The sequence below is a fragment of the Littorina saxatilis genome, linkage group LG12 (assembly GCF_037325665.1).
Source record: "Littorina saxatilis isolate snail1 linkage group LG12, US_GU_Lsax_2.0, whole genome shotgun sequence".
NCBI classification, from domain to species: domain Eukaryota; kingdom Metazoa; phylum Mollusca; class Gastropoda; order Littorinimorpha; family Littorinidae; genus Littorina; species Littorina saxatilis.
Window position 1 is genome coordinate 74,798,971 of NC_090256.1, and position 26,916 is coordinate 74,825,886.

At 41.0% G+C, this 26,916-nt stretch overlaps 2 protein-coding genes and 1 long non-coding RNA gene across 3 annotated transcripts in view; 2 read left to right on the top strand and 1 right to left on the bottom strand.

The window, feature by feature from the left end:
• Window positions 1-5,890: 5,890 nt before the first annotated feature.
• Window positions 5,891-8,565, top strand: LOC138982764 (uncharacterized). Its single transcript, XM_070356087.1, has 2 exons — window positions 5,891-6,731; window positions 7,117-8,565. Exons 1-2 carry the CDS (start codon window positions 6,387-6,389, stop codon window positions 7,330-7,332), a joined length of 561 nt encoding a protein of 186 aa, XP_070212188.1. The 5' UTR covers window positions 5,891-6,386; the 3' UTR covers window positions 7,333-8,565.
• A 2,102-nt stretch (window positions 8,566-10,667) lies between these two features.
• LOC138982765 (uncharacterized) overlaps window positions 10,668-26,916 on the bottom strand; it is a 265,337-nt gene continuing 249,088 nt past the window's right edge. The window contains exon 2 of the long non-coding RNA XR_011460967.1: window positions 10,668-14,457. This is a non-coding gene — a long non-coding RNA (uncharacterized lncRNA). The remainder of the gene's footprint in view (window positions 14,458-26,916) is intronic.
• On the top strand, window positions 14,470-25,125 carry LOC138981529 (fucolectin-like). The gene is made up of 4 exons (XM_070354476.1): window positions 14,470-14,933; window positions 22,412-22,420; window positions 23,879-24,100; window positions 24,815-25,125. The coding sequence occupies exons 1-4, from the start codon at window positions 14,804-14,806 to the stop codon at window positions 25,123-25,125; spliced, it is 672 nt and encodes a 223-aa protein (XP_070210577.1). The 5' UTR covers window positions 14,470-14,803.

Below are 26,916 nucleotides of genomic sequence, written 5' to 3' on the forward strand. Positions count from 1 at the left end.
AATCTCAAACAGTGAGAGCATAAAGCGTACATCACACAAAGACGAACGGAAACCCACGAGTTGGTGGCGCACCCTCCATGCTCAAGAACTCAAGAGTAACTCTCAAATTACAATTTTACTTTTTTTACACGGTCGACAGTTAGCCCCGTTAGCACAGGTGGTAGCATTCCGGACCGCTAATTTGATAAAGTCGGGTTTGAGTCCCTCGGCAAGACAAGATTTAAAGAAATAAATCTGTCCATTCTTCTATTCTTTGTCTAAACCCTTACTAAAAGTAAAACCATGCATTTATCACAAAACAAGGACTTAAATGACTGATATTATATCTGAGAAGTTCTGTAACATGCAACAAAGTTTGCACGATTGCCGCACAAGTGAGTATTTTCTCTTTAACAATTTCCCACAATTCCCTATTCTTTTTGTTTTTGTTACATCAACTCTTGGGAAAGTCCAAAGGGCGCATGTATCACCGCGCGTCGACTGCAGCCAATGGTTGCTACTTACTTGTAGATAATCGGCTTGTGCCCTGGTAGATATAACTCCTGCGCTATGCTGTAAGTGTGTGTATATATATATATATATATATATGTGTGTGTGTGTGTGTGTGTGTGTGTGTGTGTGTGTGTGTGTGTGTGTGTGTGTGTGTGTGTGTGTGTGTGTGCGACAGAGAGACTAATTTCGCTTTACTGGGTGGCCGAGTGGTAACACACTTGCGCTCGGAAGCGAGAGGTTGCGAGTTCGACCCTGGGTCAGGGCGTTAGCAATTTTCTGGCCCCTTTCCTAACCTAGGTGGTGGGTTCAAGTGCTAGTCTTTCGGATGAGACGAAAAACCGAGGTCCCTTCGTGTACACTACATTGGGGTGTGCACGTTAAAGATCCCACGATTGACAAAAGGGTCTTTCCTGGCAAAATTGTATAGGCATAGATAAAAATGTCCACCAAAATACCCGTGTGACTTGGAATAATAGGCCGTGAAAAGTAGGATATGCGCCGAAATGGCTGCGATCTGCTGGCCGATGTGAATGCGAGATGTATTGTGTAAAAAAAATTCCATGTCACACGGCATAAATAAATCCCTGCGCCTTGAATATGTGCGCGATATAAATTGCATAAAATAAAAATTAAAAAAATTAAAAAATTAATCCCTGCGCTTAGAACTGTACCCACGGAATACGCGCGATATAAGCCTCATATTGATTGATTGATTGATTGATTGATTATCGCTTTAATGTTGTATTCGTCGTGTATGATTGTTACCCACACCAGGACAAATTCAATGCTGTTTGTCTATATTTTTGTTCCCGTTCGTGTTCTTGCATGTCATGTGTGTGATTCAAACCCCCTTGCCATGGCAGTGTGGTCAATAGTAACTGGTCATAACTGGCTGTCCATTAGGGTTTTAACGTCCTCCTAGACCCGTTGGCCCACATTATGACAGTTATTGGTAATACGCTGATGATATAGGTGTGATACTTTGACTTAAACAAGCCCGCTGTGGCTGTCTTCTTCCACACCGCACACGCCAGCATTAGGTTTGTCTCGTCAAAGTATCGAGATACGATCATAATGATAAGAGACGAGCGAGAGATGATTCGTGCGTGTCTTTCAAACCCTGAGCCATTCGCTGTGAACTTGGGTTCTTGTTGCTGCACATGTGTGCACACGCGGGTGTCTGACTGACTATGGGGCTTAACGTCCTCTCAGGTATCTGGGACCTATATTGGGACATGATTTGTTGTTCGATATTAAAAGTGGGGGAGGTGTGGGGTGACGCGGACCGGAGGGTGACGGGGAGAGGTTGATAAAAAGGTTAAAAAGTTATATAGTAAGATGATAAAATGTCGTGTTTGGTACAGCGTGAGACACTTACGGGGATGGGATGATTAAAAAGGTATTGGTATTCTTTATTCAAACAATGTTGTATAAAAGTTGATACAATTTCAGAGTCACCTTGATAAAAAGTGTAAAAGCCCGAATTCTTTATCATCAGAAAAGTATGTACAAGAAATGTTTTATAATTATGTACACAGTACGCATCATTCGCCCCCCGTCCCCTCCCCCAGCCCCCCCCCCCCCCCCACTTGTTCTTATTATCCACCCCTCCCTCTCCAAATGTATACACAGCGAGTCTCCGGGTGTACGACACAACATAAACTCTTGGCCGTCCTGTTGGTCTTTCTGTCTTGACATTATCACAACATCCAGATGTCACACGTTCGCGTTCACGCTTAGAGTGTGATTTTAATCTCACTGTATTCCTGTTGCTGCCTTGCGGGTAGAGAGTTACGATTTCTGGCACTTGCAGCGAGCGACGTACCAGTGGTTGAGGCGAACTTGGCGGCGTTGAGAGCTTACTTCATCTGTTCTGTTTTTTAAGTCCTGGTGCCAACGATGGCGTGTTATCATCGTCGTCTCCGTCGTCTGTTTTGTCTTCAGCTCTGCTTGGTCTCGGCCCAAGGACAAGGTGAGTTTAAAGAAAAATAGAAACATTTTTGCTTTGGATTTAAAGTTTTAATATCCGATTCTTTAATCGACTAACTGTTTTCATACAACTAAAAGCAAGACAGACTTTAGTTATTGGAACGTTTAATCATAGAGTTTGATTCAACGTTTTGATTCTTTATTTTGAACGTTAGAAGTCGGACTGTTTCGTATTTCTTATTTAGCTTTTATACATGATCGACAATCATTCCTTTTGAGGTTGTTGTGTTTGTTGTTAGTGATGATCTTCTTATAATTTTATCGATTATTCAATGTATTTGATTGTTTGCTTCATTGATTGATTGATTGATTTACTTATAACATTATTGATCTATTTTCTGTATGTATCCATTTCTTGAATTTCAAACCCTTTTTGTGGAGCCTAACCCTGAAGAAAACCATTGTGAAAGTGAAAACACATTCATAACAGGTTGTTGTTTTTGTATCAAAGTATACCAGACAGTTTTACTAACATTTCAGAACACGACATAGCAACAGTCAAAACACATTTCCACACAATGTAACCCTTTTCCATGGGGTGCCTTTGGACACGGAAGCTATGTTCTATTCATCCCAAACATCTCTTTCCTTTTGTAGTTTCCCCAACAGAAGCTCAATGTCCCTAGTGAGTCAGGCCTTTCTTTCCTAAAAAGGTACACCGAGCGAAGATGAACAATTTAACATCCGGCTTTGCGCATTCGTAATGAGATACAGTGGAACACCCTTTTAACACTTTCTACCCTGGGCCCACCTATGTTGACCAAGTTTTTTTAGCCGAGACCAGCTATGCTGCAGCAGGTACCTAAGAATTGTAGTAACTGTGTAGAAAACTGTGTATCAACACGCTGGAATGCAGGCGTTAGATCAACGTTACAGGAATGTGTATGTGTACGGATATATCCGTACCAGGTCAGATAGAGCCATATCAGTGGGTACGGATATATCCGTACCAGGTCAGATAGAGCCATATCAGTGGGTACGGATATATCCGTACCAGGTCAGATAGAGCCATATCAGTGGTACGGATATATCCGTACCAGGTCAGATAGAGCCATATCAGTGGGTACGGATATATCCGTACCCGGTCAGATAGAGCCATATCAGTGGGTACGGATATATCCGTACCAGGTCAGATAGAGCCATATCAGTGGGTACGGATATATCCGTGCCAGGTCAGATAGAGCCATATCAGTGGGTTCGGATATATCCGTACCAGGTCAGATAGAGCCATATCAGTGGGTACGGATATATCCGTACCCGGTCAGATAGAGCCATATCAGTGGGTACGGATATATCCGTACCAGGTCAGATAGAGCCATATCAGTGGGTACGGATATATCCGTACCCGGTCAGATAGAGCCATATCAGTGGGTACGGATATATCCGTACCTGGGAGACAATGAGTTAAGACCCCCCAATTTAAGACTCCCTCCTTTTTATAATTAAGACCTTGTTTTCTCAGACTTTCTGTACAATTACCCCCATTTTTAGACTCCCCGTGGAAGGGTACTCTGATCCTCTGTAAAATCCTGGCCAGATCTGAGGTAATGTATACGGTGGGAGTGATGATAAATATATATGTAAAGATAATGTCTTGTGGAAGCCATTTTAAAAAGATATCTGGCGAATTTAACTGTCAAGGCTTCCAAGGTACATATGCTATGCTATGTCATTTAGAAAATGCTCCGTAACTATGCTGTGTAATATAATCAACGTGCATAGGATAACGGTTGTTGCCGACAAGCTCTTCTGCGTTGGGGTCCCGATCTGTTCATCGCACAATCAGCAATGACATTAGCAGAGAAAACCTGTGCACTGTCATAAAATCCCCCAAGGTGACATCAACCATGGTTACAATATGACTGTGTGAAAAATAATGTTTTGCAAGTTCAGTCATTCCACGTTTCGTGTGTGTGGGTGTGGGTGTGGGTGTGGGTGTGGGCATGGTGTGGGTGGGTGTGTGTGTGTGTGTGTGTGTCTGTGTCTGTGTGTCTGTGTCTGTGTCTGTGTGTGTGTGTGTGTGTATGTATCTGTTTATTTTGTGCATGTAATCAGTCTGTTTGTCTGTGTAATATCTGTGAAACCCTCCTTGTAAGTTCTCCAATTGCTCCAAAATCATCAAAGCTGGTTTGCAAGAGTTTGAGTTTATAAACTTCAGTCCGGGATGTTTGTGTTTCTTTGTTTCGTTCATGGGCTGAAACTCCCACGGCTTTTATACGTGTATGACCGTTTTTACCCCGCCATTTAAGCAGCCATACGCCGCTTTCGGGGGAAGCATGCTGGGTATTTTCGTGTTTCTGTAACCCACCGAACTCTAACATGGATTACAGGATCTTTTCCGTGCGCACTTGGTCTTGTGCTTGTGTGTACACACAAAGAGGGATAAGACTCTAGGAGATCTGCACATTAGTTGACCTGGGAGATCGGAAAAATCTCCACCTTAAGGTGTTACGAGTGTGTTCGGGTTGCGGTTCTTGCTCATGTTTATACTCACTGAGTTACTTCCCTTGGATCTGGATCTGGATCTGGATCTGGATAACCCGCCTGGGTTGGTGGTTTGCGGGTGCGAATGCGTATACGCACGGTTCAGTGTGCTTTCGCGAAAGGGTGTGTCATATGCACGGCTAGAACTAAGATACTTCTTGATTTCAGTAAATAGTTTCATTACATGTCAACTAGTTCGTTTTTAAATGATTTTTTAGAGATCGCCAAATGGTATTGTGTGAATAACATCATTCGATCGATTGTACGCACGGCGCCGTGCTTCTAGTAGCTCAGTCCATTCCTTCTTTCCGGTGTGGAAACAGACGTGTTTCTGGCGAAAGAATCGGCGTTTTCAACTCGCCATATCTTCATATTCATTCGGACTAGAACAACGAAATATAAATTTCTTGTAAAAAAAATCCCGAGCCTTGCGACTCTGGTAATCATTTTCTTACGCGAAGCGGCCTTTGGTTATGGCATTCCGTTTGTCAAATAATTATTTGGATACTTTTTCATGTTTTTTTCACCAGTTTTAGCTAAATAATCATTATTTAGAAGCTCATGTGCTAAATAAGTAATTGTTTATAAACAATGTAAAACAATTCTAAATAATTTTTTATTTACGTAAACCATTCATTATTTACCTAAACAATTCATTGTTTACGTAAATAATTCATTGTTTACGTAAATAATGATTTATTTACGTAAACAATATATTATTTAGACTTATATTACATTGTTTATAAACAATCAGCAATGTTTCTAAATAAATCATTATTTACGTAAACAATGAATTATTTACGTAAATAATTCATTGTTTACGTAAATAATGATTTATTTACGTAAACAATATATTATTTAGACTTATAATACATTGTTTATAAACAATCAGCAATGTTTCTAAATAAATCATTATTTACGTAAACAATGAATTATTTACGTAAACAATTCATTGTTTACGTAAACAATGAATTGTTTAGCCAAGACATTTTCCATTATTTAGGGGTTTCTAGGATTCGCTTCTGAACTAAGTTTTATGTCTTTCAGTGATTACTATAATTGAATACAAGGTCTCTCCACACACTCTTATCTTAAAATAGCTGTTGTTTGGATATTATTTTGTTTATTTTACAAGCCGAGTACGAAAATAACTGATCTCAAACACAGTCAAAGGTCAAGGTCAATTAAGGGTTTTCTCTGCCGGGAGTGTTTAGTGTTTGCATTTTCTTGCTTGAAGTTGTTGAAACACAGTATTTTCCCCTTATGTTCTCTGTTCTGTTTATGTCCCAACAACATGCCTGTCTTTCCATTTCTCTTCCTTTCATCGTTTCATTTCAAAGAGAAAAGTAAAAACAGCTGTGAACCGTTGAAAAACGGGAAACAATGCCTCCTGGAGTGACTTCCCTTGCCTTGAAAGCAAGATGGAGAAACAGCGACCGGGCAAGAAGCGAACATATTCTGAGCGATTGTTACCAGAGGAGAGGCGGCGATACCATCAGAAGATTTTGGAGAGTGATGGGAATGATCCGTATGACATTCCAACCAGGTGCTGGTCAGCAAATCCGGACGATCTGCCAGAGCTGAGTTACATCAACATCGTAAATTATTTTGTGCTTGGCAAGAACTGTCGAACTCGAAGAGTGCATGTTGCTGAAGTGAAAGCTTACAAACGTTTGGATTCCTACCGACTTTTTGTCTCTGGCTGGGTGAGGGATGTCAAGCGCTACAGCCCTGATGGCTGTCAAAACTCTGTCATTTCTGCAAAGGTAAGAATGTGCTTTCAGTTTATAAATATAATAATGAATGAACGTGAGTGTTCTCTGTCTTGTGTTGCAGATTTCACTTGTAAGTTGCAGTTCAGGATATTGTGTTGAGGCTTTGTCTTTAATATATTCTTCGCTTTAGTTTGTATTCTGGACTACGACAAAAGCTGTAGATAGTCTTGAATATATAAATATTTTGAAATAGCTTGCAAAATATTATATTTATATATAATTATAATGAGCTTCATGTTCATATTCAGTTAAAAATCTGTTTACTTTTCATTGTCAATGTTGTAAAGCACATTGACATTATGTGCGTCTTAGAGTTATATTCATTCGATTGACCTAGCTGAATGCTGATTTGTGCGATCTTCAATTTATGTTTCAGGTTCTTCATTCACAACGCCTTAATGAACCAGCACTTTCTCCTTGGACCATCGCCACTTTTGATGGCAACATACTGTCAGCACACTGTACCTGCATGGCCGGAGTTGGAGAAACCTGCATGGCCGGAGTTGGAGAAACCTGCACACACGTCCCTTCACCTTCAAGGAGTCAGCTGTTGAGTGTGTGTGACAGACCGCCATTTCTGTTTGGAATCTAACAGTGAGGGGATGCTTTGTCTGCGCAAGGACCACCCATACTTAAAAGTTAAATAGTCAAGTACCGGTACAGTGCCAGATTGTTATGACCAGTTCCTCCTACTGCGATTTCATGGTGTGGACTACTGTGGATAAAGTTATTGTCTGAGTATTGCCTGACTGTGATTTTTGGGCAATGTGTGTGGAGAAAGCTTTGAAAGTGTTCAGACTCGCAGTTTTTCCAGAGCTAGTTGGAAACTGGCTGGACAGAGAAGCTGAGCCTCTACAAGCAGTGGATGTGAACCAGGAGCAGCTGCAAACACAAGCCGTGAAACGCAGCAAGAAACAGTGACAATGCCAGACTCGCTTGCTCATGTGTGTGGGAAAACAAACATCATGTATGACTGTACACACAGAAAGTGGCCAGTAGTAAAGTTGTAAAGAGGGAGAGAAAAGAGGGCATGTAATGTTTTAAATCACAGTTCACACTCACAGAGAAGTCATTAATTGTTCCATTCTTGTTTCATTTTATTCTTAAAGTAAAATCATGCACAGATGTAGGCATACATTTTGTTTAGGATCACCGACCACAATACAAAATCAAGTGCTACAAGTATAAATTATGATGCATACAGGACATTATTTTGTGATTGTTTTACATCCACTGCTGTGAATAACAAAGAATCATGAGCAGTTTGATTATCAACTTATTCAGCCAGGTATATTGTTCATTCTCCTTGTTCAATGTTTCCAGTGACACGGATTGGCTGCTTGATTTAGGGAACAAATAAGAGTGTGTGGTCCAGCGTAGTTCTGCATCAGTACAGTCAAGTAATACAGTGTTTAAATTGGCAGTGGAACTGAAAGTTAGTTTCTATTATCAACTAGTTCTGTTTTGATGACAACAAAATTGAACACACTTATTTCTGCAAAAAAGCGCACAGGTCTATTTATCATAATGAATAGTTAATGACTCACATGCCCACAGTATGTTATTTCAATTTTGAACATTTAGTGAAAGTGTTCTTCTCTTCACTTTGGCTTGATACCTGCAATACTGGTAGTGGTATGTTCAGTGTTGCTTGAAGTTGCATGTTATTGGTAGTTTAAATGTGTGCTCGCATTTCAAGTGTAGGCCATTTAATTTTGCAATGCTCCTTATCTTGTTTCCTGCACGTAGAGCTATTTTGAGGTTAATCAGCATAATTCAACCTTTGTCAGTTGTGTCAATACATGTCACATTTATGCAAAATGAATTCAAAGTGTATGTTAATGTGGTGTGTGTGTGTGTGTGTGTGTGTGATAGAAAGAGTGAAATCTGCTCTTGAAATGGAAGGAAATAGCAGCAGGTCAGATCATATACACATGATACATGTATGTGTATTCAAATTCAAGATTCCATCCAGTGAAAACATAACAGAAAAACTGTTGCTACTGCTCATGTGAGACACCTGCATCAGAATTAGATACAATACACCACAGTTTAATTAACACATTCTTTAAACAATGCCTTTATCTTCAAATTCAAGATTCCGTCCAGTGAAAACATAATAACAGAAAGACTATTGCTACTGCTCATGAGAGACATCAGAATCAGATCTATACAAGACACCACAGTTCAGGGGTGTTGCTAGACATTTTTATGTTGGGACATTTGGCCAAAACTGTCAGAATGCTTTAGGACATTTTGAAAAAATTTCGGCCATTATTTTGGCTCATCGAAAGTCACCGCAACATTGAAGCACAAGAGGTAATCATTGTCTTAGGAACACAGAACATATGTTGCATACTGCAACTGAAACAATCAGCTTTGTTGATTTAAGTAAAACACAAAGACACCAATTCTTTAAAACTTTTTCAAACCTTTAACTTTAATGTTTTGAAAGTAAAACAATAAAACTCTTCCAATCTTGACAAGCCTTTCAGTTGGAAATATGACTGGTGAAACACCAATAAAACATAAACACACTCTGACACCGTCACATAACATTGTGATTTTATCCATTGTTTTGAAGGTTTCCTGATACACGAGCACATCTATGGATCTGGCATGGTCTTTGCTAGCGAGGTGGTCAGTTAATGCTGAAATTTTGGCAACCTCCCCTGGTGAAAATATTTTTACATCCACCGTTCTTGCACAGTTTGCAAAACATGGACCCACCCTCATAGCTAAGCCATGGGTGTAGGCCTAGGGTGAGCCAATTTGCTTGAAAACCACGATTTGGATGTCGCTTTTCAATCTCAGCAGATGTCGATACGCCGGTGAATGTGACTGTCGTCTGCTAAGCTTGTGTCGTCTGCTTCCATCGACTCGACAACACTACCCCTATCACTCACACTGTCCACGTTCGCGGTGTTGCTGTTATTTTGTTCAGAAGCACCTACCTTGGCGAAGGGTAGCACACCGTGGCCACTGATCAATTGAGTTTTTTTCTTCTTTTTTGGTCCGCAGAAAGTGTGGTTTCCCTTGTCGAAACCACTCTGGCAGCTATAGTTTTTGTCAATGGCTTGCGCTCAAAACACTGATGTTTCGTTCTTGGTATTCACGAAGAAAATAAACGCCAGTCAGTTGTCTAAGTACATCGGCAGCAGTTTTATCAATCAATCAATCAATCAATCAATGACGCTTATATCGCGCATATTCCGTGGGTACAGTTCTAGGCGCTCTGCAGTAATGCCGTGTGAGATGAAATTTTATACGGCCAGTAATTGCAGCCATTTCGGCGCATATTTACCTTTCACGGCCTATTATTCCAAGTCACACGGGTATAGGTAGACAATTATTTGTTTGTTTATTTGTTGCTTAACGTCCAGCCGACTACGTAGAGCCATATCAGGACGAGGAAGGGGGGGATGAAGGGGGCCACTTGTCAAGCGATTCCTGTTTACAAATGCACTAACCCATTATTTGTGTCCCAGCAGGCTTTAGTAAAACTAAATTAATACCTACTGGAAGATTACCAGTTTCCAGTATGTTAAAATAGGCTTAACCTATCTACTGCTGGACTTACATCAGAACACTAACAGATTAAACTATACATGAATCGCGAGACAAGCGACAAGAGAAGAGATTTTTGGAAAAAATACAGGTGAATGAGCAAGAAGGCAGAAAAAAGAAAAGAATTCATGAAGAAAAAGAGAGCATGACATGAAAGAGGAACCAAAAATCTACCTAACAGCAAACTAGAAAGCTCCTGCGGTTCCAAAAACAGTAGGGGCCTTTAATTTCATAACCGCAGTGCCCCACTGCGGGAGTAGACAATTATTAACCGGCTGTGCCTAAGCAATTTTGCCAGGAAAGACCCTTTTGTCAATCGTGGGATCTTTAACGTGCACACCCAATGTAGTGTACAGGGGGGGGGGGGGGGGGGGGAGTTCGGACACCGAAGAGAGTCTGCACACAAAGTTGACTCTGAAATAAATTTCCGCTGAACCTGGGATCGAACTCACGCTGACAGCGGCCAACTGAATGCAAATCCAGCGCGCTACCAACTGAGCTATATCCCCGCCCAAAAGCCTGACCAATAAAAAACCCGGACAAACCTTGGCCGATTCAGACGAATACTCTTCGAACATTTGGCCGATAAGTACATGAAAGTTTCGGCCAAAGTAAAAAAAAAATCGGCGATTCGCCGAAGGGCCGATCCAAACGACACCCCTGGAGTTTAATTAACATATTCTTTAGTCTAAACAATGCCTTCAGTTTGAACACTAGGCTGTGCAAACATTGACAAGCCCAGATGTAAAGTGACTATTTTGTCCAGTGTTACCACTTCTTCCTCTTCTCTTGCAAACAAAAGATCAGTCAGAATATCAGAGTTCAAAATTGTGTACTTTCCCCAAAGAATACCGATAACTCGCTCAACATAAATTCTCAGATTAGCTAGTTTGCGTGTTGACTATCTCATAAGCTGTAAGCTGACTCTTCTTTCTTGTAAAGGCAGGGATTTTCACTTGTGCACCTCTCATAGCCACTAGTTCATTAATGTCAAATCCCCTGTTGGCCAAAATGACATCATTTTGTACAATATTGTCTAGATACCCACTATTTGCAGTGATGTGCTTGTCACTTGAAAGCCCACCCCACCCTTTAGAAATAAAAGAAATATGGCCTTGAGGTGTAATTGATATTAGGTATTTAATTTATGGTGCACAAAATTGGTATTACTATCGTTAACAGTTATACAGGGTTTTAAAACTATCGTTAACTGTTATACTTATATATATAGAGTTTCAAAACTATCGTTATCTGTTATATAGTTTTAAAACTATCGTTAACTGTTAAATAGAGTTTTGAAACTATCGTTAACTGTTATATAGAGTTTTGAAACTATCGTTATCTGTTATATAGAGTTTCAAAACTATCGTTAACTGTTAAATAGAGTTTCGAAACTATCGTTAACTGTTATTTAGAGTTATAATATATCAATAGCGCGTTTGTGCGGGCTATTGCTAAAACTATGAATAACAGATAACGAGGGTTTCGCAAAACGGCGGCATGGTGCGCGCAAGTGATATTACTATCGTTAACTGTTATATAGAGTTTCTAAAAATAGCGATGGCGTGGTCGGATGTTTTGATGCCGGCAAAATGGCTGCTGAACGTTTCGTTCGAGCAGAGACATGTCTCAGGTTCGAGCGAATTTGCACTAAATTACTACAACATGATTTAGTAGATCAGGGATCGCGTTTATGCACGATGTTTGCGTATTTGACGCATTTTAAAAGTCGTTGGCGCGTTTTTTTCGCCGCGCCGCGTAAGCCATACGCAAAAATATTGTAACTTTTTCTTGTCTTCACGCAGCGCTTTTGCTCTGACTTAATAATCACCCGATCCTGAAACTGACTATAGGGCTCAAGAAGTGACGACACACATGAAATCTGCGCGTCAAAACTAAAGTCCGTTTCTTTTTGCATCGAAGTATCGCAAACGAACGTAACGAGGGTATTACCAGATAATGTCTTGTCGGATAATGAAACAGACATTAGCTGCTCTCCCATCTCGCGCTTCCAAAAGGCGGAAAGTGTGTCTAGTCGTATTAGAGCGGGAAACAAACTCGCAAGGCCCGAAGGTTGGAGACAGCAGGGGTGTTATTCGACAGGCGTGCGCGGAGTTCGACAGGAAAACTCGCCGTATTTAGGTAAGGAGTGTCTTTAAGTCTTTCGTGCGTGTTTTGTTTGTGTCTGTACGTGTTTTCGTAGTACAGCAGTCCCTCTCATGAACGGACACCCTTGGGCCATAGCAAAACTGTCCGTACATTGCAGGTGTCCGGTCACGGGAGGGGTGACCACACCACCCCCTCCCCCATACACTCACACAGAGACACACAAACAACAGGATTGAGTCTATGCTAATCACTTCTTGTAAACAATAACAATAAACTCCTAATACTTCTTTAAACGTTCTGTAAAAAGGATTTGTATGAAAAGTTTCGAAAAGAAGAGATAAAATAAATCCTCAAGGCAGTGAACACACTCACCATGCACTGACATACGAAAGCAGCCACACAAACACAGCACAGAGGAGCGTGTGCAGATGCTTTGCAAGAATAAGCTTGAAAACCAGTTTGAATAAATAGCAGCAGATAGAGCTGCATGTCATAATCAAGTAATTTATTTGTTTCTTGTCTGGCTTTATTGACTGCATGCCGATCATGTGGCATGGCAGTGACTTCACTCTTCAGTCGGAAATACACTGTACATAACACAGCTCCAACTCTCCCTCACTAATGCCTACCCCAAGCCGTGACAACTGATGCTTGGAAATTGTGTGGAAGAGTACACCTCTCTATTTCTCTCCAATGCTCTTCCTGCTGACATGCGGTGACACCGGACACCCCACAGAGTTTAGCCAGCTAACCCTCCACCCCCCCACCCCCCTTTCTCTCTCTCACTCCCTCCAGCCATGTACTGTTGGGGGCTGTGGCCAGAGAGGCCAGCTGCACTGTTCACTCAGAGCAAAACCAGTTGACTGTGTCGTAACTTTTGACAAAGCAAGACAACTGAAGGGTTCATAGATTAGGCAACCGACTCACTGGTCAAGGCTGAGGGGAAACAAGAGTATCTTGTCAATGAAAGAGGTTACACACAGACACACGATGGGTACACATGCACTCAAGTTATCAGTGACTGTCATCACACCATTGCGGCTGTGATCTTTGTACCAAGAGCCGGACTGCTCTGTTATCGATTTTGTTGTGGTGAAAATTTGACGATGGTCTGTCCGTACATTGGAGGTATGACCTGCTGTTGGGACCGAAAATGAGTGTCCGCGTCCACGTTTTGCAGGTGTCCGTTTAAGGGGGGGCAAATATAGAAGGAAAACACTCCGTGCCGAGCAAATGTGTCCGTACATGTCAGGTGTCCGCTCACGCCGGGGGCCGTACATTGCAGGGACTGCTGTACGCAAAAATATTGGTCCGTGACGCGTTTTTTTCGTTTCGTTGCGTATGACTTACGCGTTTTTTAAAAAGCTAGCGCGATCCCTGGTAGATCATATTCAACTAACTGTCGTCTGATAAGTCCATCATTTCGCTGCTTCGTTTAATCAAGTAATCAAATCTTCGTTACAGCTAGGACGCTTCCTGTTTTCACAGAAATATTGGTCAGTGTCAGCTTGACCCGTTCTAGCTACCGCGCTGTGTGCGGGTCAGTTTGTACACATACGGCTGGCATGCATGCAGTGGGCAACGGTACACGATGCGAAAGCATGCAGTGTTTTCCAAAACGCGCCTTGGGGGATGTCACTCGGGAAACACGTTGTTTTGTGTTTGTTTTGAAAAAAACCCACTGTTTTGTGTAATGCGTCATGGTCTTTTCCGCGAATATTCAGTAGGCCTACCGTCTTCAAACCGCACACGTGGAAAACGGTACGGCCGAAAGTACAAATGATAAAGCTAATATTAAACAAACTCAACAATGATTTGAGAAGACGACAACAGAAGAACGGTCACTAACTAAATAATGTTGTAGTTTTTTAAATTATGTTTCTAGTTAAAATGTACATTTCGTAGCAAAATGACAATTTTGCAATGGCATTTCAGGGTTTTCCCATTTGGGAACGATACCAACGCGCTTTTGATAAAACTATCGTTAGCTGTTATATAGAGTTTCTGAAACTCTATATAACAGATAACGATAGTTTCGAAACTCTACATAACAGTTAACGATAGTAATATCAATTTGGCGCACCATATTAATTGTATTGTTGTGCTTGTAGTTAGACCAGGTGAGTGCACTAGCGCTATAGCATCAACACTGGAGGGTCTCTCAATGAATATATTTCAAAACAGTCAATAATGGACACTACTCTGTTCCATGGATAGGGAAGGAACTGTGGCGGTATACTTGTCTTTATACTTTGCCTGTCTGGCCAGAAAACAAGTGGCTGCAGTCTGTGGTAGTGGTACATGATATGCACAGTCTCGTGAAAAACTTTGCTGGCAGATGTTCTTGACACAGAAGGTGTTGCAGAGGTGTGTTAAGGCGTATATGCATGAATGAGAGCTTGAAACTGTGTCAGTGCTCTGCGCGAGTGTGTTGGCAAATGCGATGCAAGAAAATCGGGGATATAGCTCAGTTGGTAGCGTGCTGGATTTGTATTCAGTTGGCCGTTGTCAGCGCGAGTTCGATCCCAGGTTCGGCGGAAATTTATTTCAGAGTCAACTTTGTGTGCAGACTCTCTTCGGTGTCCGAACTCCCCCCCCCGCCCCCCCCTCCTTGTACACTACATTGGGTGTGCACGTTAAAGATCCCACGATTGACAAAAGGGTCTTTCCTGGCAAAATTGCTTAGGCACATTTAATAATTGTCTACCTATACCCGTGTGACTTGGAATAATAGGCCGTGAAAGGTAAATATGCGCCGAAATGGCTGCAATCTACTGGCCGTATAAAATTTCATCTCACACGGCATCACTGCAGAGCGCCTAGAACTGTACCCACGGAATATGCGCGATATAAGCCTCATTGATTGATTGATTGATTGATTGAAAATCAAATAATGTAACAAGTGTGAAGAAATTAGAAATCCCAGTAAAATATCGTACAGTATCGTCATTGTCCCTCAAAGATTCAAGTGTCATTTTTTTCTTGGCAAGTTCGTCTTTAAGTTCCCGAGTTTCTAGCACCAGCCTGTTAAGTTCATCCCGTAGCTGCTTTTCTTCATCTTTAGAAATCCAGGCAAAATTGTCATAGGTTTCAGTCTGGCAATAAGTACCGCCACAGTCACCTCTCTCGGGAAGAGGAGCAGCCAGTTCTGCTGTATCCGAAGTACCTTCACCGTCGCCATCACCAGCATCCTCTGCTAAATTAGGGTGAGAAGGACAAGGAGTTGACTCACTCCCCACAAGCTTCTTCCTCTCCTTCAGTCCTTGAGTCTCTGGTACTGTCCTTGTTGGCTGTCAGGCTGTGTCCCTGCACCATACCCAAGTTTCAAAGTAGGTGTCCAGCTCGGACTGTTTACTTCCCACAGATGGTTGCCCTGCAGAAAAAATCAAAGGCAAATGTATTGTAAATTATGGATTGGGAGTTATTTTAAAAATAAGTCGCCCAAACAAAATGAATGAGTAAATCTCGACACAGATCTACCCTTTAAAACTGAACTATGAAGTTGTATCAACAATGACCATTTAGTGTTCAAATAAATTCTGATTATCAAATCCAAGTATTTCACACATATGGCATTCTCACAAGTCATGGTTTTGGGCAACCATGATAAGTTGTTACACTGAGAGTAAGTGTAAGACCGACTCACTCAGTCATAGACTGCACTCGGTGCAGGACTGACCGACTGTCCACACACTACCATTACAACACAGCTTGCATCAAACACAGACTAACCAAGGCAGGTGAACAAAAGCATGAGTACTTACCATTGACAAAATGATCAGAGCACACGTAATAGATCTCCTAGCTGTTGATTCAAAGTTGAAATTCTTCAGCTGAAGCTGTGCCAACCATTCTCGCCGGCGTCGTGCAGTCAAATCCCTTGTCTCTTTGCCCTTTCCGTTGACAACAAAGAAAAGAATCTTCTGTCCCTATCTCTATCTTGTCTGTTATGGCAATGTTTAACACTACAACTAGAGACCATGTCGATAAATGCGAGAGATTCAGAGTGCAGATTTCACGTGTTGCCTTCTCGCGAGTTCCGCCGGAATGCATGGGGCAAGGCCGGACAACTCTGCACACGACTGTGTGACGTCATCGCGTCAGAGCTCATGTATACCAAGTTGTGGTGTGTTGTGTAACCTACAGATAACAAAAAGTTTAATCATGCAGTAAGAGAAATGGAAAGAGAAACAAACAGTTTTTGTTGAGACAGAACAGAACACTTAATACGGAAAACTTTTTTTCAACAACTTCCAGGGAGAGAATGCAAACACTAAACACTCCCGGTCATGACCTTGACCTTTTGTTTGTTTTCGCATTCAGTTCTTTTCGTACGGCAATTTCAGCTTGTAAAATAAACAAATTTACGAACATTTTCTGATAAATAATGTTTGGAGATACCTTGTATTGAATTATAGTATATACACAAAGAAAAAAAATGAAGCTTAGAAGTCAATTCTTGATTCCCCTAAATAATGAAAACTGCTTTCCCTAAACAATGAATTGTTTACGTAAATAATTCATTGTTTACGTAAATAATGATTTATTTAGAAACATTGCTCATTGTTTATAAACAATGTAATATAAGTCTAAATAATATATTGTTTACGTAAATAAATCATTATTTACGTAAACAATGAATTATTTACGTAAATAATTCATTGTTTACGTAAATAATGATTTATTTAGAAACATTGCTGATTGTTTATAAACAATGTAATATAAGTCTAAATAATATATTGTTTACGTAAATAAATCATTATTTACGTAAACAATGAATTATTTACGTAAACAATGAATTGTTTAGGTAAATAATGAATGGTTTACGTAAATAAAAAATTATTTAGAATTGTTTTACATTGTTTATAAACAATTACTTATTTAGCACATGAGCTTCTAAATAATGATTATTTAGCTAAAACTGGTGAAAAAAACATGAAAAAGTATTCAAATAATTATTTGACAAACGGAATGCCATATTTGGTACGTACGACAGTTTTAGTCACCCAAGTATATATCTAAAACGCACGTGGACGAGTTTTCAATGGCGTATTTGAAGTCTGTGAATGTTGTGATTACAAATCATTTCGGGGCACCCCTCAGTCTATACGTACAGACAAACAAATTGCATGGAACGAAAGTTGAGAGGCTGGACTGTAAGTTGTTGTTTTGACTTCTACAAATCTCGCAGGTCTTTTATGCAAAACAGACTCAAAATTGCATTGTTCACGCAAGTGTAGATGACGAGACTATCGAAGGAATGGAATACACTTGCCTATACAGATATAATAGACAGACACTGTCTATTTATATCTATGGCTTACCCTAGCCCATATGTTAGAATAAAGAACATACTTTGCTCTTTTGAATGATGTATGATTTGGCACTGTACACAGGATTTTAGACCTGCCCCCGAAGTGATTTTTCCATAAACCCGTCAAAAAGCTCACTCTGTTTTGGCCGTAAAAAGCGCCCAAATGAAGTCAATTTCTAACCTGTGTCGTGTGTTCGAAGGAGTACATCTCAGCGATGCCATTGCCTTGCAACCTCAAAGAAATATATTTTGATAACCCGCTAAATGAACGGTTTTTTAGTGTGAAATAAAAGCCGGAGATTTGCTTCGTTTCTTTGCTGCGACACAAAACCAAAACCAACTATAGATCTGCGGTGACATTATGAGTTCGTTTTCGACATTGCAGTGAAGTTGCGTGGATCTTCGACGATTCCCGTTCGGTTTAATGTGGATAGAGCTTTGATTGAATGTAACTGCTTTGAAAAGTTACAACATGAGTCCTTGGGATCGATGTTTTTCGGTAAACTTCTTCGTATCCTTGACTTTACTTTTGACTTGAACAGATCCAGATCGGCTGGGGCTGTTGATCGCCTGCACAGATCTATATGAAGTTGACTCGACACGGCGAACCGCCGAATCCGTGCCCTCTCGTCGGTCCTACCCCCAAATCCCTTACCAGCCTCAGACCCCACCTCACCATTCTAACCTCACTGGCGTACTATGTGTGATTATCCCTTCCTCATGAAAGAGAAAGTGGAGAAAGGGGGAAAATGAAGAAAAAGATGAGAAATATTCATAACAAATTCAGTTTTGGGTCTTTTTCAAATCTGTTTGATGCATTTTTTCTGTGACCATTGTGGCTATGCACTGACACACAAATAAGTGGAGAAAAGGGAGAAATGAAGATTTTTTCTTACTGCACAACAGTCGGGGATTAGTGTTACATGTTTACATGTTTACAGTCAGGGATAGTCAGGGATTGTTGACATGTACATTGTCAAGAGGTCAAAACAAATTTTAAAAGCTGTTGGACACTGCACTAGTGTTGCTCTAATCAAGGCGAGTCTGGAACAATAGGTCCACCCCACCAAAAGTCAACATGGAATTAGTTATGATTTTTTTTGCCTTTTTGCTTGGGTACGGCCAAGTCAAAAAGGTGAGAGGGGTTACAAATAGTCATAACAAGTTCAGTTTGGGGTCTTTTTCAAATCTGTTTGCTGCATCTTTTCTGTGACCATTGTGGCTATGCACTGACAGTCAAAAAGGTGAAGAAGGGAAAAATGAAGATTTTGGGTGTTGTTTTTTTTTTGGACAAATTTTGAAGAAGGGAAAAATGAAGATTTTGGGTGTTGTTTTTTTTGGACACATTTTTTTAAGTCCAAAAAAGATGAGAAATATTCATAACAAATTCAGTTTTGGGTCTTTTTCAAATCTGTTTGATGCATCTTTTCTGTGACCATTGTAGCTATGCACTGACACACAAAAAAGTGGAGAAAGGGGAGAAATGAAGATTTGTTCTTACTGCACAACAGTCAGGGATTAGGGTTACATGTTTACATGTACATTGTCAAGAGGTCAAAACAAATTTTAAAAGCTGTTGAACACTGCACTAGTGTTGCTCTAATCAAGGCGAGTCTGGAACAATAGGTCCACCCCACCAAAAAGTCAACATGGAATTAGTTATGATTTTTTGGCTTGGGTACGGCCAAGTGAACAAGGTAGGAAAGGTTAGAAATAGTCATAACAAGTTCACTTTTGGGTCTTTTTCAAATCTGTTTGCTGCATCTTTTCTGTGACCATTGTGGCTATGCACTGACACTCAAAAAGGTGGAGAAAGGGGAAAAATGAAGATTTTTTTCTTACTACACAACAGTCAGGGATTGTTGACATGTACATTGTCAAGAGGTCAAAACAAATGTTAAAAGCTGTTGGACACTGCACTAGTGTTGCTCTAATCAAGGCGAGTCTGGAACAATAGGTCCACCCCACCAAAAATCAACATGGAATTAGTTATGATTTTTTTTGCCTTTTTGCTTGGGTACGGCCAAGTCAAAAAGGTGAGAGGGGTTACAAATAGTCATAACAAGTTCAGTTTGGGGTCTTTTTCAAATCTGTTTGCTGCATCTTGTCTGTGACCATTGTGGCTATGCACTCAAAGTCAAAAAAGTGCAGAAAGGTGACAAATGAAGATTTTTCCTTCTTTCAAGACAATGTGTGATTTGGCACATTTTGCCTCAGTCTTTATCAAGAGCCTGTCTAACCCACTTTGAAGCTGTTAGAGACTGCAGTAGTGTTCCTTACATCAAGGCGAGTGCACAATGGTGCATTTCGAACCCCCCCCCCCCCCCTAATGTTCACTTTAATATCAATAAATCAATAGATATTCAGTCACAGTTTAACTAACTCATTCACCCTCATCACTCACTCATCCATCCATCACAACAACATTGTTTGATGCACAAACTGCCTGCCTTCCGCACTGGGAAGCCGCTTCGCTTCGCAACAACAACACTGAAAACTCGCCGGGAAATACCCCCACCACACGTGTCTCACGTGTGCTTGTTTCTTCCGACTAATATCAATTTTGGAGAGAAAAAAAGGACAAAACTGGATGAAAAATTCTACGGCCCCAGCAATCTCATTACTCTGAAAGGGGAACCGGAAGTGGCTGGTCCTCAGGTTTCAAAGTTGACCGATATTCCCACTAAAGTGACCTAGATCCAAAGCCAGCCATCCATTAGAATGTAGGTCCTTGCTCCCACAGTCCAATGCCGCGAATTGTTGTTACAGCCCCTGATTTTTTTATGTACGGAATCCGGTAGTCTTTTTGTTGTTGTTAAATAATTATATTGCCAAACGTTATGACATTTTGAGATAATTGAACAAGTTTCAATACACATTGGCTGAGCACCTGTGTGCTCAAAGGAAATGTCGCTTGTTTTTATCAAAAACTAATTTTCAATGGTCATTCGTGCAAACCGTCACACAAACATGCGTGCCTCTGTGTCTCTGTGAGTATGCGTGTGGCTGCTTTCATAGTTAGGGTGCAGGCGTTTTAATCATTTACCCCACAACAAAAGCCCCCCCCCCCCACACCACCAACCCCCCCCCCCCCCCACACACACACACACACACACCCCGATACCTGTCAAATTCCCTCAGAATGCATGAACAATTCCGTTACCTCAGATCATCACCAGGAAAAATTCCTCCGCATCCAAAATATCAGGACTTTAGATATCAGATACCGACTTTATGTAATGCGCTTCAAAATCATATTCGCAAAGACAGAGAGAGAGAGAGAGAGAGAGAGAGAGAGAGAGAGAGAGAGAGAGAGAGAGAGAGAGAGAGAGAGAGAGAGAGAGAGAGCTGGACACGAAGAAGGGAAGCTACAATCGCCCCAGGCCATATATATTATATATACGTGTGTGTGTGTGTGGTGTGCGATTCATAGAAATTTACTGGACAGATCTTCATGAAACTTTGCACACAAATGTTCCGACCCCCAACCCTTCACCCTGATTCAAACTCATGTATCACAAGTCCAGCGCTCCCAAATTATTTCTTTTTATCATTTTTGTCAGTCAAGATGATAATGGGGGTGGGGTTGGTACGGGAATAATTGTGAAGCAGACACTAAGGCAACAACTTATTTTGTTTACAGGTATTGTATATGTATACAGTGAACTTAGCTGTGTTTAAGTTTAGTTATGTTTCTGTCGAGCGAATTTTTTTTAAATACGTTTTTACTACTAAAGGAGTGATAATTTTATGTGTACGCCCTCGAGAAACCTCGATCATTTTCTGAAAATGCACGTTGATAAGTACCGTTTTATGATAAAGTTATACTCTCCATTCATTTATATACACAAACTAATGTTTCATTTATCATTTGTAGAGCTAAATATGTCAATCGGGATCATGTTAAGAATCGCAGTGTTTTTCGCAAAATCGTACTTGACAACCCCCAGTAAAAAAATTCTAAAACAAAAGTTAATACGTCAACCTCTTTTTTTCTTTGCACAGATGTGTCCATATTGCTTAGAGGAACCTGTGCACAAAATGTGTAATGTTTCTTTCACGCGATTTGAACACACAAGTAACCCCTTAAGAATCGCAGTGTTTTTCGCAAAATCGTACTTGACAACCCCCGGTAAAAAAATTCTAAAAAAAAAATTAATACGTCGACCCCCTTTTTTCTTTGCACAGATGTGTCCATATTGCTTAGAGGAACCTGTGCACAAAATGTGTAAAGTTTCTTTCACGCGAATTTTTTTTAAATACGTTTTTACTACTAAAGGAGTGATAATTTTATGTGTACGCCCTCGATAAACCTCGATCATTTTCTGAAAATGCACGTTGATAAGTACCGTTTTATGATAAAGTTATACTCTCCATTCATTTATATACACAAACTAATGTCTCATTTATTATTTGTAGAGCTAAATATGTCAGTTGGGATCATGTTAAAAATCGCAGTGTTTTTCGCAAAATCGTACTTGACAACCCCCAGTAAAAAAATTATAAAAAAAAAGTTAATACGTCGACCCCCTTTTTTCTTTGCACAGATGTGTCCATATTGCTTAAAGGAACCTGTGCACAAAATGTGTAATGTTTCTTTCACGCGATTTGAACACACAAGTAACCCCTTAATCCACCAGGCGGCCGCGGCCGGGATTTGAACTCACGACCTTCCGATTAGGAGGCCGATGTCTTATCCACTAGGCCACTGCGCCCGTCTAGTCCGGGATAAACAGTATACACTCAATGCAGAATATCCCGGACAAAAGTCTCTGTACTCGACTCTTGCATACTGGCCGTAGACACTAAATTTGGCTGAAATGTCCCGTGGCTAATCATACCATGCCGTCTGTCAGTTTGACACTGTCCTTCCGTGAAAACAGGACATGGTGTAAAGCCCGCGCCGCTACTAACCACAGCCGAACCAAGCGAACTGGGTTCGGCGAACGTTCGGCGAATGTTACACTGTGCCTTGTTCGGTGTACTAACTAGTGGCGAATGTGGGCGTAATAGAACATTTTGAGTGCTTCAGAATCTGCGTAATGCCTTAATTTTGATAGAGGTACAGATTCTTTAATACTATACTAATTTGCAAATATTACTCAAATAAGTTTGCCATTTCAACTCTTGATCAATGGTAACACCCAATAATCTATGTTCCCTAACTTGCTCCACTTGAGTTGAACCAACTGACAAATATTCAACCAATAAAAAGTTAGTTCGTCTAAGGTTACAGATGACGCGCTGCAAGGTTTGCAGGAGTGAATCGGCGAACTTTGAACGTTACAGCTGCAACCCCCAAATAGGGGAATCCCCTGATTTGATGACGTAGTGCAAAGTTCGCCGAACCTAGTTCGGCTTGGTTCGGCTGTAGTTAGTAGCGCTGTCACGAACTGAAAACTCTGCCTGAACAATCCTTCTCATTGTGGTCAATGCGCATGCGCTAACATGGGGAGATTAATCAGGTCGTGAACAACCTAACCCTAACCCTAACCCATACCCTAACCCTAATCCTAACCCTAACCCATGGTTCGTTCGGTCAAAGGGTCGCATGCGCATTGACCGCAACGAGAAGGATTGTTCAGCAGAGGTTTCAGTTCGTGACAGCGGGCTTAAGGGTATCTCACCACTGGGACGCGCAACAAAAACCCAGTCTTTCTGCTTCCTTTTGCATTCTTCGGAGAAGCATATTCGGAGCTGAGTGATCAACCGTCATAGTTATTTGTCTCTTGTGTATCCTTACGTCCCCTTTAAGCCCGATAGGGCGACATTATACTGAATATTTAGTTTTGTCCTTAATCAAGCGTGCCATACAAATCGATCAATCGATCCAAAATGATTTCATCTTATTTTTTAATATTTCCCTCAATCCAAAAGTATATGATTATGCCATGTTTACTCTGAAAATGTATTCACAATTAAAGACAAAGGTTAATTTGGCACTACGTTCCCCTACTTTGCGGAGTGGAGCTGGACCCGTCTCAGTCTTCGGGTTTAGGCTAGCGAAGCCTTACTACATGACTGTAGTCTCGGTGTTGGCTGTTCTTTTAGTGTTGATCTTTTAGTTTCAGGCTGAAAGATTGACTAAATGTATATATTAATTTCGCTTCACTCGAATTGTTATTAGTTGTTGTTGTTTGTGTTGCAGCTTTGAGCAACGTAGCACTAAACAAGCCAGCGACACAGAGCACGTCCCACGGAAGCGGTGGGGAAGCACAGCGTGTTGTGGACGGCAACAAAGCAACTCACGTCAACTACTGCACCCATACGGCTGACACAGATTCGAACCCTTACCGCTGGTGGCGCGTGGACCTAGAAGGACTGTTTGAAGTTCACGCTGTGGTCATCACCAACCGCGGGGACTGCTGTGGTCAGTATCGCGGAAAATGAAATAGACGATGTTCAGAATAATTCTGTCAGGTTTGTTCGGGTTGTGAAAGAGTGAATACCCTTGTTTTTTGGCAGACAAATAATCCATACGTGCTCCTTGTCAGAGTGTTCCCGTAACGCCCTCGCTAGTGATTGGCCGGTGGATTGTTTGTCTCACTAAAAGCAAGGGTACTCACTCTTTCACAACTCATACACACCCGAGTTATTTTCGGAGTTCGTCTATTGGGGGGGGGGGGGGGGGGTCATCTTTATGTGCCCCAGAAACATCGTCATTGTTGCTGATTGTTCCCAATTGCTCCCAGATATTTTAGTTCAAGCTGTCAAGTGCTTTTTCAGCTTCAAACAACTTGTCTAAACTCATAATGGTAAGAACATGACACCAAGTGAAGATCTCAGCACACGTCATGGAATAAGATGGAGTCAAAGACAACATTCATTTCATGACGCCTTCCTTATTCCAAAATAGCAAGGTAATGACGTTATTTGGTGTTGGACTGTGTTCTAGGCAGCTTATTGCATAAGATCTCTTGTCAAAAAGATGTTTTGATATTTCTAAGTGAACGAAAATCGCCTGTAAATCCAACGTACGTAGCCTATACGAACGAAATTCAAAGGAAATAACTGCAAGGAGTTAAGGATGGCATACAATAATTAGCATTCAGATTGTTATGCAAATAACGTCTTCTCATTGCAGGTTTCCGTCTGGCCAACTTTGACATCCTCGTGTCCAGTCACCTGACCGACCCCTCCCTGAGCTGGCCAGACACCAGCGCCCTCTGTCTCCATCGTGGTCCTCAGATTGCAGATGGCGCCACCGAGCGTCTAGATTGCTCTCAGCCAATCGCTGGCCGCTACGTCACGCTGTTGATATCGCCAGCCTCAGAACCTCTCAACTTCTGTGAATTGGAAGTGCTTGGCGTGCCGGCACTTTTAGGTGAGTTGCCATCTTGTCTACAGACACATTCCTTTTCGTTTAATGAACTCCGCTCACCGCCTCAGATCTAGCCATGTTTTTACATTAGGAGATCCCTTGGATGCATGCCAACGTTCAACGTTTTGGGTGGTCCCTGTACATTTTTTTTATATAAATGAATTTCTTACAGGCACAGTAAGCCTCCCGTAAACCATCACAGATACGGTCAGGCTTTTACACACAGTACAAACACCCTTTCGTTTAAACACTCATCGCTTGAGAACATCCTAGGTGCGTAAAGAGCGCGCAATTTTCAAAGAATTTATTTTCGTGGACCGTCTGATCGGCAAATCAGGCGCCTCGTTTTAGCGCCAGAACTAACTTTTAAAATCTAGATAATAAATTGACAGCTTGTTACACAAACATTCTTAAATCATAAAAGAATTCTTTTTTCATCAAAAAAAGATCAGTACAATTCGAAGTTTTGAAAGTTTGAAAAAAGAAAAGCCCGTAAACGTGTCACACAAACCGTCTTTCTCGTAGCAGACGACGGTTTTGAACAGTTCAACCTCCACCGCTCTAGTTCGTGTGAATCGCAGCCGTTTGTTGTGTTTAGATTCAGAGGTACACAATAACGTGCTACTGCACATAAGCTTACAGCGAGTCGTATTGAAATCACAAACTGACGACATTGTGAAAAAAGGAAACTGGATCACACGGGTTCGCGATAGCTCAGGGGTAAGATAAACCACGCAAAAATAAATTCTTTGAAAACTGCTCGCTCTTTACGGGGGGCACCTAGGATGTTCAAAAGCGGTGAGCGTTTAAATGAAAGGGTGTTTGTACTGTGTGTGAAAGCCTGACAGTATCTGTGATGGTTTACGGGAGGCTTACTGTGCCTTTAACGAACACAAGTGAAGGTATAGTCTTATCAAACGCAAAATCCTGATTATGTTATTCAATTTTAATTTTTAACTGTTGACAACAAAACTAAACGCGTTAATAAGTCAGTTAATCCCACGCGCCGGGCACACTTACAGTAGCTTCTTGTTTAACTTTATGTTCAAACTCTGTTGTTGGTTTTAATGCAGTGTTCAAACTTTGGTCTTATAATGCGGTGTTTAATTGAGATAGAGGGTGAGTAACGAGAGAGAGAGAGAGAGAGAGAGAGAGAGAGAGAGAGAGAGAGAGAGAGAGAGAGAGAGAGAGAGAGAGAGAGAGAGAGAGAGAGAGAACAAGAACAAGAACAAGAACAAATCTTTAATTGTCTAAGGCCACAGCCCCTTACAATAGTGGTTAAAATAACAGCAATAGTATCTGCACAGTTATAAATTATAGTCACGCATAAAATTCAACAAATACATTAAGACCCTGATGACATGTCACTGAACCTGATTTATAAGGGTTCGTCTCTTCTGTAACATGAAGAACACAAATCTGCTGAAGCTGTTCATCACATTATCCTCATTACTGCCACAGAAATACACAAGTTGTTGTTGCAGCGTCTTAGAGTTCGAGATTTTCAAATACTTTGCTCGAAGGTCTTGATAAAAAGGACATAAAAATACAACATAGTGTTCATCTTCTTTGTCAGCTGTACAGAGAGGACAGTTTCTTGTCGTTTGGTTTGGTGCGTACCGAAACTTGTGAGCGTTGATTTCGAATACTCCTGCGCGGAAACGAGTAAGAGCAACTCTGTACTTAATATCTTCGATTAATTCAATGTATTTATCTTTTTCCAAGCATGTTTTGTAACAATTATAAATGTCGAAACGTTCACTGCATTCTAAAAAGGAGAACCATTCTTGACAAGAACAATCTTGTAAACGTCTTTTAAACTCTTGTAAGAAACACTTCTCATTCCCAACCATTCCGTACATCCA